General features: G+C 34.8%; 1 protein-coding gene across 2 annotated transcripts in view; it reads right to left on the reverse strand.

Moving 5' to 3' along the window:
• Positions 1 to 13,212, reverse strand: part of LOC131551370 (cadherin-10) — a 65,962-nt gene that overhangs the window by 37,305 nt on the left and 15,445 nt on the right. Inside the window, exons 1-4 of one of the 2 annotated variants that reach the window (XM_058794295.1) lie at positions 2,664 to 2,785; positions 2,272 to 2,373; positions 2,101 to 2,185; positions 1,367 to 1,661 (exon numbers count right to left, since the gene is read on the reverse strand). In XM_058794295.1, coding sequence (XP_058650278.1) covers positions 1,367 to 1,661; positions 2,101 to 2,185; positions 2,272 to 2,373; positions 2,664 to 2,698 — 517 coding nt within the window. In that variant the 5' untranslated portion in view covers positions 2,699 to 2,785. Of the gene's footprint in view, positions 1 to 1,366; positions 1,662 to 2,100; positions 2,186 to 2,271; positions 2,374 to 2,663; positions 2,786 to 13,212 lie in introns of those variants that run through there. The other variant, XM_058794296.1, reaches the window with a different exon arrangement.

Genomic DNA, 13,212 nt, shown 5'->3' on the forward strand with positions numbered 1-13,212 from the left:
GTCACTTTGCTCGTCATTCAACACGCATCCAGTTTTTCTGCTCAACATGTAATCATTTCAAATTATCCTTCTAAAATCTTTTGTTTTTAAGCCTGTTTTATATATTTACTGTAAGAAAAAAAAAAAGTCCATAGCTACTTTATTTTGCTTTGGATGTTTTTATAGAGGCACTTTGACGTAAATGAGAGTGAGTGTGTGAGTAAGTGAGTATGTGATTGACATTAAAGAAAATAACTTGCACCTGGATGTAAAAATCTACATAATAGTTGTCATTTGATGTATTCATGAGTTTTTGTATGAACAAAGTGGAGAACTGCAATTCTAGTTCCAACCAGGAGGATTGTAAATATGTGTTTCTGAAGTAAATAATCACATTTTAGATACTGTCAAAATGTTGATATTGTACATTTCAGTTCCCTCTAAAAAAATAAAATAATAATAATGACATTAAAATAATAATTCATCCAAAAAATGAAAATATGCATGAAAATGTATTTACCCTCAGGCCTTTCATCTGCAGATGAGTTTGCTGCTCCATCAAAACAGATTTGGAAAAATTTTGCATCACATCACTTGCTCACCAATGGATCCTCTGCAGTGAATGGGTGCCGTCAGAATGAGAGTCCAAACAGCTGATAAAACCATCGCAATAATCCACAAGGAATCCACAGGACTCCAGTCCATCAATTAACGTATGTGAAAAGCTGCTTCTTTGTAATAAATCCATCAAGACGTTTTTAAGGCTAAAAGCTTCAGGCTAAAATACAAGTCCTCTATCTATGATACTGCTTTCCGGTGAAAAAGTCAACTCATCTGAATCGGGAAAAATATGCACAGATTAAGCACCATTTACTAGTCAAAACAATCCTAAACAGATATGTTGCTTTGATGTGAGAGACAACAGGAGATGGACTTTTTCACTGGAGGAAACGTTATTATAGACCTATATTTTGGCTAGAAGTAAAGGTTTGAAATTAAACGCCATGATGGATATGTTTCTCATAAACATGAAGTTTTTCATTCCAAAAGACATTAACGATTAACAATACTTGTCAATTGTTGTGATGTTTTTTTTTGTGATCAGCTGTTTAGACTCTCATTCTGACGGCACCCATTCACTGCAGAGGATCCATTGGTGAGCAAGTGATGTAATGCTAAATTTCTCCAAATCTGTTCAAATGAAGAAAAACTCATCTACATCTTGGACGGCTTGAAGGTGAGTATGTTTTCAGAAAATGTTAATTTCCTTCAACCCCATATAAGCAGAAAAGCATTTTATATAACCCATAACAATAAGTTTTCTCCTTAAAAAAAAATAAGTTTTTTTAATTTGGCAGAACATCTTGAGGCAGCAACTCATACTCACCAACATTCGACATCTCTGATACACTGGCCACGTAGGTGTCCTTGGCAAACTTTGGCTCGTTGTCATTGATGTCATGGATTTTTATGATGAATTCCGAGGCCCTCTCCAGATCCTGTCCGGAGGTTTTGTTGACGGCTTTGGCGCTCAGTGTGTACAACGCTTTCTCTTCCCTGTCAAGCCTCCTGGTGGCGTGGATATCACCCGAGTTCTCATCAATCTCGAAAATAGTTCCGGCCCCGTCTCCGGTGAGGACGTACTTCACATTTCCATCTTCCGTGTCCATGTCTGAGTGAAGCTGAAAAGAGCAAAGAGAGTTTTGTTGGAATTAACAGTTCCCGAATGAACTGTTTTCTTAGCGTGCAACTGGCAAATTGTTCGCAAATATATTCAGTCTGTCAAGGCAAAATGTTCAGGCGGTGGCCCTAAACCTTGTGCAAATGGAAACAGAAATTAAACCATTCACTAAATGTAGTTTAAGCCCTTGCTGGCCGAAGTCAGAATGTGTTTATTGAGCAATGTTTTTAAATGAGTCATGAATATGTGAATATGAATTTGCTCAAAGGCCCCGGCGCTCGGTTTAATTTTCTTTGTGGGTGCAGCTTGAAATTTCGACTTAAGTATTTCATTCACATCAGTATGAGTAATAGTTTCACAATTATTCTTTTCCTATTCAACAGCAAACACAGAGCGGCGAATGGCGATCTCACCATTATCTGCAGGAGCGCAGAACTTACTGTGTAGAAAGCTCTGTGTTTGCCGTGGTTGACGGCATATGGCAGATATCTCAGAAAACTGTCAATAGACTCCTGTACCTTCAAACTGTGGAGGAAAGATACGACTGGTTTTGTTCCGAACAGTCACAATTACACAAAACGCTCTTTCAGAGCAGAACTTTCATTTTACACCTGTCTCTTAGCAACAAGAGGAAGCCCGACAGCCCTCTCCATTTGATTGCCGTTCCTCTTTTCCTGATTAGGATTTTACCAGAAGAGGCCAGCCATGCAGCCCTGGACAAAATATCCAATCAGTATAGGTGCCATAAAATGTTTAATATTTAATAAATGAACAATCAACGCCTGAAAGAAGCTGCAAAAACAGCTCTTGTTTTCCTAAACAGCAAATAAGAAGAACCAAAAAACATCTTCCATTCTAAGAGCGGCATGCTAAGCATTGCACCCTACAATTTCATAATCTGTCCACTTACGGCTAAATGTACACTATAATTGGAAACGATTTTAGAGGCTTTTCTAACCACTGTTATCAGGATGTAGATAATTTGACACGTAACAATTAAAACCTCAATTTGGAGGTTGCGTCATGGTAAAGCAGCATTCCTCTCTGTTCTGGAACTGAATTAGGTATCTATTACACACACAATTGCATTAACAGCACACTAGCATGCTGCTCTGAGAAATGGCTCTCTTTACTTTATTAGTTTTATGTAGGGCTGCAGCGATTCGTCGACGTCATTGATTACGTCGATTAGCATGGGATGCGTCGATGCATCTCACCTTTAGCCACGCCCATTGCGCGAGCCTGCAGGTATCCCTAGTTAAGACTGTTTTTCTGCCATGGTTAACACAAAACAAGACTCTAGAGCAGAAGGTAAAGGCTAGTATGGCAACATCACTTCATAGACTTGCATTCATAGAGCATTTTATTATTATACGACCGTCAGAACCGCATATACTATATAGCCGAACTGACGCCTTTACATTGTCAAGATTCCCAACCGCATTCTCGCATTCAAAGCTGCACTGAATGAACGGAACAGCACGGGACATCAAGTTTCCTATATAATCATGACGGGTTTAATTCACCCACGGAGACGGAGAAGGAGAAATGATTCGCGTTCATCTGAAGATCCACCGGAGCTGCTGTCAGTGTCGTGGGCGCGATCGACGCGCGCACCAAACGCGCTCTCTGCACTCGCCAACAAAGCATTTAAAGTCATTGTTAGTTGTTTAACTGTGTGATGGATAGAACAAGCCTCGACTGGGCTCATTTATTTAAAAACGGGCTGTCGACTGTGATATAACTTTCTGGTGTTATGACATCTTTTTTTTTTTTTTTTAATTCTGTCGCTCTAGTGTCCTGAATGCGGTTGTGACTTCAGCTGTTCATTCATACAGATATTCAAATAAAACATTTCAAGTCTCTCACCTGTAAGCAACTGCTGTCAGTCCCAAACAGTAACTGTGAATGCAGCCATAAAGTGCATTTCTGTTGATTAATTTCTAGCAATTATCGCCGATTTGATTGCACAGATACTATTTAAACTAAACTGAGCTAGACAATGACATCTCTGAATTCCATAATGAAATGCCTTTAACTGAAAATTGAGTGTTTAATCTTATCATTATACATTACTGACACTCTATCCTCTAATTTGATACTGTTAAGTGCTTTGACACAATCTGTATTGTTAAAAGCGCTATATAAATAAAGGTGACTTGACTTGACTTATTGTATCACTGCCCTGTTATTCTTTCTTTCTTTCTTTCTTTCTTATTATTTCTTTCTTGCTTCCTTGCTTTCCTTTTCTTTCTTTCTTTTTTATCTTGTATTAATTATTTATTGTTATTATTTTTATTTTTCTCTCTTCTTAGTTTTTATTTAATATTTTCTTTCTTTCAATTTTATTTTTTATTAATTATTTATTGTTATTTCTTTCTTTTTATCTCTTTTCTTGTTATTTTTTCTTATTTATTGTTATTTTCTTTTTTCTTATTTATTTTTGTAAAGTATTAATTATTAGAAAATGTTTGAATAAAATATTAAAAGATTAATAGCAGAAGATACTGTTATTATTTATTGATAGTTTAACTAAAGAATTAATCAACTGATAAGAAAATAATAAATGGATTAACTGAAAAATAATCGATAGATTAGTCGACAATAAAAATAATCGTTAGCTGCAGCCCTAGTTGTATGTCTTGGCATAGGTGATTGTTGGAGTCAAGCCTTTATGAATGCGATTTCGTTTCATGTTTACCGTAAAGCAGGGTTATTATATTTAACTAAAACTGAAACCATACATTCTTACTTACTTGTTACTTGAAACAAAGTAAACTTTAACTGTAACAAACTAAAATATATGGAACCACTGAATGAAAACAAAGTAATTGCGTTTCTGTTTCATATTTACCACAAAGCAGGGTTATTATAGTTAACAAAAACTGAAATCATACATTTTTTTTTCTTCTAATAAAGTAAATGTTATCTGTAATAAACCCATTTCCACCACTGAATTAAAAAATAAATAAATAAAAAGTAACTGTGACTTTTTATCTCACAATTCTGACTTTTTTTCTCGCAATTCTAACTTTTCTTCTCAGAATTGTGAGACATAAATTCTGAGAAATTAAGTAAGTATTGCAAGATACAAACTCACAATCTCATAATTTTTATTTTATTATTTTTTCTCAGAATTCTGTCATATAAACTCACAATTGCGAGTTATAAAGTCAGAATTGTGAGATAAAAAGTCACATTTTCCTTTTTTATATATTTTATTCAGTGGCAAAAGTGGGCTTCCATAATAATAAATTAAATAAAACTAAAAAAAATAATAATAATATATATATATATATATATATTATAATTTTCATTTAGTTTAACTTAGTTATGCTAAAGTAAATTAAACTGAAATTAAATAAAACAATAACTATTAAAACTGGTGAAAATACACAACAAAAATACTAAAACTTGAAAATGAAAACATAACATATCAATTAAATTTAAATTAATTTAAAATGTTAATAAAAAATAAATAAAAATCTAAAAAATACTAAAACAACCTTACTGCAAGTTATAGGAAGGCATATATTCGTTATCTCATGATTAATCCTCCTATATGTCAGGCGTGTTGTGTTTTGTCTTGTGTTTTCCTCCCTCTTGTGCCCATATTTTGAGTTTCCTGTTCTCGTTTAGTTTCATTATTGGTTCATTTGTGTCCAGATGTGTTTGGTTATTATCTCGTTTAGTTTGATTATTTAAGCCCTGTGTGTCCCTAAATCTAATGTCCGGTATTGTATGTCAATGAGTGCTATGTGTGTGTCTGTCTTGTATCTCTGTGTAAGAAGATTAAAGTCTGTTTATTGCAATTCTCCTGCGTGTGGTGTGTTCCTTGCTCCAGCACAGTAGCATAACCGTGACACTATACCAGTTGTTAAAAATGTTTAAGTTCATTTTATTAAGCTTAGTGAAGTCACAAAATAAACTGCAACAAAATGCACCTCTCTAAGAGATATACATACTCACCCTCATGTGTGCAAACCCTTATGCTGCTATTTTTTTTCCCATGAACAACTAGAAGAATCATACTGGTTCTTTTCCATCCATTTAGTCCCCATGGGGACGAAAGCTTCAAAAAAGATGCAAGAGTACTATTAAGACACCCTAAAAATACAACGCATGACTCGTACACTCTATTCTAAGCCTCCTGAAGTCATATACGCTTTGTTTAAAGAACAAACTGCAATTTGTTGAATTTCACTGATATTTTACTCTTCCAGTGAGCTTAAGCAGTAGGTTTGTGAACTGGATGAACTGATTCATCAAGAAGGTCTGACTCAATATGATTCATTCATGAATCAAACATCTGTTCTTCTCTCATGAGCACACCATGGAGAACAACCAATATGTCAATATTTTCAGTGAGTAAATATCTCAATTTGGTTCTGTTCCTCGTACAAATCAGTGTGTGAATCAAATGGACTAGTTTACCTTAGAAATAATGTCATACAGGTGTGGAATGGCATGAAGGTGAGTAAATAATGACCTTTTGGACTTTATTAGGGATTGGGACCCCCTCATATTAAAATACAGGAAAGGTATTTTAATACCTTATAATATAATATAATAAAATAAAGTATCTTTTTCTCAACTAAAAGCTTCTTCATTATAGTGTTGTGTTTGGAGTTTTCTGGCCTCCCCAGTGGCTGTCTGATTGGTTCTCAATTCAATTATACATATTTTTGTTTATACCTTATTTTATGTTTGATCATAACACAAACACGAAACAGAGAGGGTCATGTATGTCATCATTTTTTGTTTGAGTGTTTTGAAAGTGTAGGGTATCCAATCATCTTTTTTTTTTTTTTGGAAGAATTATTTGTTCACCAAGACTGCATTTAAAAAAATACAAGAAAAACAGTAATATTGTGAAATATTGTTGCAATTTAAAATAACTGTTTTCTATTTGAATATATTTTAAAATGCAGTTTATTCCTGTGATGGAAAGATGAATTTTCTGCAGACATTACTTCCTTCTTCAGTGTCACATGATCCTAATATGCTGATTTGGTAATGAAATTGGTTGTGCTGCTTAATGAAGTATGTAAGATTTTTTATTTTTTTTCCCCCACATGAACAGTTCACATGAGAGTTCACATGAACAGCATTTATTTAAAATAGAAATCTTTCGAAATCTTATGTCTTTACTGTCATTTTGGATCAATTTATCGCTTCCTTGCTGAAAAGAGATCTTATTGATTTCATGCTTTTCAGTGGTAGTGTAATGTAGAGTTGTATGATAGAGTATTGATAGAGTATGATACAGTTCATTACATTAACATTTACAATGGTCGAAACACACAAAAGCAAAATAGTCCACCTTCTTTACCACATGGAGAAAAGTGTAATTTTACAATTTACACTAGAAATGTCCCTGGTTTTTATTTCAGACATCTTATGCAAGTGTATATGCACTGTTTACAGAGAGAACTGGCTGTGTAGAGGTGACATACGTAACACAAGTTTGATTAGTTTTGTGAACCCCTGTCTCAGAGCTGGTTCACACTCTATTGATCGTTCGAGTCTCCTGGGATTGTGCTGTCACCGCTGACACAGAGAGAGAAGAGAAACATACACCGCTCGCTCACAAAAAAAGCCATTCGATACCAGAATGACGTCAGCCATTATGGACCGTATCAGTTATCCATATTTACAGCATAACCGCACAGTTTAAATTACAATAATTGTTGATGACACTTCAAATCTCACTGCGTGAAAAAGAAAAACTAAACATCTTGGAGATACAGCTTTGAAATATGTATAAAACAACTGTTTTGGCAACATGTGACAGCATCAAGTGTGTAAATCCAGATGGTAGACACACAACACATTTTCACACTCTGTTCTAGTGCTATTAAAAGCTGGTTTGTGGGTTTTTTTATGGTATTTTACTGAAATCTAATAAATCTTGAAGAGCCTATACTTGACATCTGACAAATGTACTGTATTAGCAGATGCACAATGTATATAATTGGATTACATCAGGGGGTTTTATTCTCCAGTGGTTAGAAGTGACATATCGCTCCAGCATTAGAAAGTTGAGAGAAAGTTACATCAATGTTGTTCAATCATAGTCAAACAGTGTGGCAAATTGAATACAAATTCCCATTTTACTCAGAATTGTAAATGCATGAAAATATGCAGCTGAGGCTTTGTGTGGAAAACTAGAACATATCAAATATGAAGTACCTTTTTTATACAGAATGGACTGAAATGCTGCAATGGACATTAAATGTCCTGTCCAGTCAGTGGTTGTTATGACATGGTGATGGCTAATCTCATGAATATTAATTAGGCCGTGCTGACGTTGCTTGGTAACCTTTCTAGAGCCCAGTCATGCAAGTAATTAATATTCATGAGCCATACCTTCACCATAGTATGCCTCATAAGTCATATCCTGTGCTTTTGAGTTCTGGCATTTGAGATTCAATATCAGACCATGCTTTTAAAAAGATTTTATTTCAAATGAATGCAATTCTTTTGAACTTTCTATTCATCAGTCCTGAAAAAACGATCACATGGTTTCCACAAAAATATAAATCATCACCACTGTTTTCAACATTGATGATAAGTGTTTCTTGAGCAGCAAATCATCATATTAGAATGATTTCTGAAGGATCACTAAAGACTGGAGTAATGATGCTGAAAATTCAGCTTTGATCACAGGAATAAATTACATTTTAAAATATATTCAAATAGGAAACAGTTATTCAAAATTGTAATAACATATCACAATATTACTGTTTATGCTATATATTTGATCAAATAAATGCAGCCCTGGTGAGAATAAGAGAGGTCTTTCAGTAAAATTAAAAAGCTTTCCGACTCCAAACTATTGAATGGTTATGTAAATGCACATATAGTAATACAATACATTATGCAATATGTATTGATTTGACAACCGCATGTGAAGCAGAGTATTTGATCTTCTCAAAAAGATGTCAAAACTATAATATTGATCCTTTAACATCTAGTTATTAGCAATATGATCTTTAAACAATACAATGTTAAAAGACATTAGCTCAGTAGTCAAGAGAAAATGTTGCTTTATGTTAGAAGAGTGCAGATGTAGTACCGTATGTTTTGTAATTTCTCCATCTTGTAAAGACTGTGTGCAGTGTGCGCTGTCATTCATTTGTGACGAGCAGACACTGCAGATTCTGTCGCTGCAGGGGGTTTGTGGGTCAGTGGATATATGCACACATCAGACGTCTGTAGTTCTTTTCTCTTTTTTTCTTTCTTTGTGCAGGGGCATAAAAAGCACCTTTACTTGTATGAAAAATTAGATGTTAAAACTATTGGGAATTATAGTAGACAGCAGGAGTGCACTTTGGTTGAGTCGGCTGTAAGTCCAGCACTTCGTAAGACATCAGTCAGTAAATACAGTTGCAGGGTGGATGGATGGATGGATGGATGGATGGATTTAATGGTTTGAAACAGCTTATCTATACAGTACCAATCAAAAGTTTGTCAGTAACCTTTTGAAAGTTTTTGAAAACCATCTTGTATGCTCACCAAGGGTGCATTTATTTGATTCAAAATACAGTAAAATAATAATATTGTAAAATATTTATACAATTTTAAATAACTATTTTCTATATTACAAATGTAATTTATTCCTGTGATGCAAAGCTGATTTTTTCAGCTCCGGTGTCACACAATCCTTCAGAAAATTCTTAAACGATGCTCCTTTCTTTTTATTTATAGAAAATTCAAAAGAAAGGATATAAGTTATTAAGTATGAGTCATTCAAGCATAGTGCAGTCTGCGATGTGGCTCCTTAGGCTATTTCCCAGTTTCTGCCTATATTCAGCTCATTAACCCAATCAGTGATTAGGTAGATCTCATATCACATTATGAATCAGTCTTACACACACACCATTTTCCATGTGTACAGAGCTACTGGAATATTCCCACATGATCACGTTTGCTGTTTATTACACTCAATTTTTAGCCAAATAATTCATTCTTATTAATATTTTTACAATAGCAGACAAGAGGGTGAAGGATGAAATTGTAGGCCAGTAACCTTTTTAAATATAAGACTGTTGTGATGTTTTATCTGTATATTGATTTATGCTCATTTCTTTATTTGTTCATATCTGTCTCCCTTCACTCCAAATTTGAGTGGATGACCTCTTAGTTTGGAGGTCTTAAAATTACTGTATTATGGACGTGCACGGGAATACTACAGATAATATTCATAATTGAGTAATAAAAACGTTGGTACAGTAAGACACATATGACCAAGTTTGGAATATTATTGAAATATTCTTGTGCTTGTAAAGTGGTCACTTATTTATTCCATTGGGGTTTTGTGAACACGATACATGTATATAGTTATAGATTATATTATTACTTTGCATACCAGAGGCCACAATGCAATATTAAAGGTTTAAGAATATAACATTGCATGCCTTATGAAACTGCCTTTGTCTCTCAAGTGACCTGGACTTGATCTGTGAAACATCTATGAAGCCTGTGCTTTTAATCAACCTCCTGCGACATGATGACAAAGCCTCAATGTTTACAGTCACTGACAAGAACGCCAGAAAAGTCCAAATAAATAAATCCAGAATTTGTCAGCCGCAGCGAGAGAAAAAGGGGAACGTCTCTGCTTTCAGCTTCAAGCCAGTAATCTATGCACACATTAGCATGCGAGTCATTAGCATGTGGTTAATGAAATGTTTGTGCGCTCTATCTCATGGGTCCACATTCTCCTGAGTGACAGAGCAAGTGAGGGACACAGCATGCAGGAAAGCCAAAGCAGATATAAATAACTTGAGATAAGATCTAATTATTTTCAACATATTTACAGCCAGCAACTCTAGACCCAAGTGTGATGGGGGTTGAACCAATTTTTAGGAAGAAATGACATCTCAAGATGCATTTATTTCTCTTTTCTTTTTTTTTTCTGATGGAAATGTCAAATATAAAAATGCGTTTTGTTATTTTTTATGTAGAAGCTATCATATGTTGGAGTAACATACATCAATAATGCTGCACTCTTAAAAATATATTTTTATTTTTTCTGGTTTCTTAAAGAATCTTTAACATTCATGGACCCTTCTCAAAGCACAAACGATTCTTTGCACTCTTGGAAATAAAGCTTCCAAAAGGAGGTTTTTGCAGTGATGCTGTAGAACAGGGTTCCTCAAATCTTTCCCTGGAGGGCCAATCTGCTGCAAAGTTTAGCTCCAACCCTGATCAAACTCACCTACCTGTGATTTTCTAATGATCTTGAAGACACTGATTAGCATGCTCAGGTGTGTTTGATTAGGGTTAGAGCTAAACTTCTGAGGATCCCTGCCGTAGAAGAACCTTTTTTTTTTTTTTTTTTTTGGTTCCTCAAAGAACCTTTCAGTGATTCTTTCTTAAAAGAACCGCCCCCCTATACTTTTAAGAACTTTTTAATAAACCAATAATCTAAAACCTTTTTCCACTATAAGAACCTTTTGCGCAATGGAAATGTTCCATGGATGTTAAATGTTCTTCAGAAAACCATAGATGGCAATAAAGAACCTTCATTTTTAAGAGTATGGCTTTAGTAGATAAAGACCTTCTGATCATTAAAGAAAGAAATGATTCTTTTAAGAAATGTTAACTAAGTTTAGGCATACTGAATGCTACTGAATTTCTAATCATTCTTCGTAAGTGCTGATTGTGAACTACAATGTTTCAGAAATGACTAATCAGAATATAGCAACATTAACGCATTCTCTTAATGCTCAAGTATTTGGCACGGTTTAGGGAAGAGTTAACATTTAAACCAGACAGTAAAGCATGACAGATGACATCAGCCACAGTCTGAAATCTACCCTTGTGCAACCTTGATGTTTTTAAATGAACATTTGAAGGCCTTTAATTTGTATGTCAATGCATGCTACACCACCGACACTTATCATGCATTATATCGGTGAACCACGTTTTAATTCTCTTTCTTTCATTCCTGAACAAAGCTACGGCGTACTTCCAAAGAGTATTTTCTGGAAAACAGAGGACTTGCATGTTAGTTGTAACTAGAGGAAGCCAATATGAAGATGTAGATTCCATTTTCATCTCCGCTATGTATAAAATCCCTTGACAGCACCATAATTAGTCTCTCTATGTCCTTTATTGTGAAGAAATCCTTCAGTGCTGCCATGGCCCACACAGACATGAGTTTGAAATCCATAAAAAGACATCTGAGACAAAGACATGCAATGAAAGCAGACAACCGCATAAAGCCAATACAAACCCCAGCTTCTCTGGGCTAATTGGTATTTGTCAGACGAGCGTCTATGCGTGCTTAAAGGGTATACATAAAACATTGCATTAATCTCTGAGGTAAACACACGCTAGAACGACAACAACAGGCTTCATTAGGTCATTAATTTGAGGTGGACTGTGGTCGAGTCTGAAATTCCCTGCAGGAATGAAGGCGATGTGTGAAAGATGTTTTTTGTCCCTGCTTTAGCAAAGGCGTAATGCGTCTCATAACAACCTGTCTTGTTCTATAAAGTGCTGCGGGTGAGTCTTTAGCCATTGCATATTATTTCAGAGACAAGGAACTGTTCGCTAAAAATATTGCACAGAGAATGGAGAGCCGGAATAAACATTGTTTAGAAGCAGTAATTTAGTTTCAGTGCCCTTTAAGTCATTAACACAAAATGCTTCGTTCTAAATATAAAGCATTTGAAAACTCGAAATACTAAAGGTGTCACTTGGGCTGTGCCTTGTTTCTTGGAAAGAGCAAACAAATCAGGCGGACCTGCAAAATGTTAAATGAACCTGTGAGGGCTGAGGGTTTAAATCAGTGGTTCTCAATCTTTTTTTTTTACTGGGCCGCACTTTGGTCCAAGTGTAAGTCTCACAGGCCGCACACATGTCATTTACATATTACGTCATCAATACAAACCAACCAGATTTATAATATTATTTATAGCCTAAATATTATGATATATAAACCATTACATTTATTGAAATAAATAAATAAATAATTCTACTCACCATTAATAAAACACCTTATGCTGTCGGGAGCTGACCAATTTTGTGAAATTCTGCTCGAAAGGAGTAACAGCAGAATGAAGTTGCAGTCTAAGATGCGCACGGAAGCGTGACTTGACACGCAACATTGCAGAAAGTGTGCGTTCACAAATGTAGCCTTGATCCAAATATGGAAAGCATTTTCGAATTTAATAATTTGAGGTTCTCTCGAGAGATGTTTTGCCACATTTCTGTAATTAAGGATGATTGCTGGGTAGTAGCGTATGGTTGTTTCTTTTTGCCTGAACATCTTCAAGTGAGTAGTGGGGCAATCCGAAAGCTTCACTGCTTCGAAATCGATCAAGTTTGGCACGGCCCTGATTCAGCATGGTGGGCCGCATTTGGATTTGTGACGGGCAACAAGATCAACAAACCCTTTAACATGGCAAAAAAAAATAAATAAATAAATAAAAAAAAAAAAAAAAAAAAAAAAAAAAAAAAAAAAAAAATATATATATATATATATATGTATATGTATATGTCTATACACATATTTTAATTCAGTATTTTTATCTTGTTTTACA

Source organism: Onychostoma macrolepis, chromosome 12 (genome assembly GCF_012432095.1).
Source record: "Onychostoma macrolepis isolate SWU-2019 chromosome 12, ASM1243209v1, whole genome shotgun sequence".
NCBI lineage: Eukaryota > Metazoa > Chordata > Actinopteri > Cypriniformes > Cyprinidae > Onychostoma > Onychostoma macrolepis.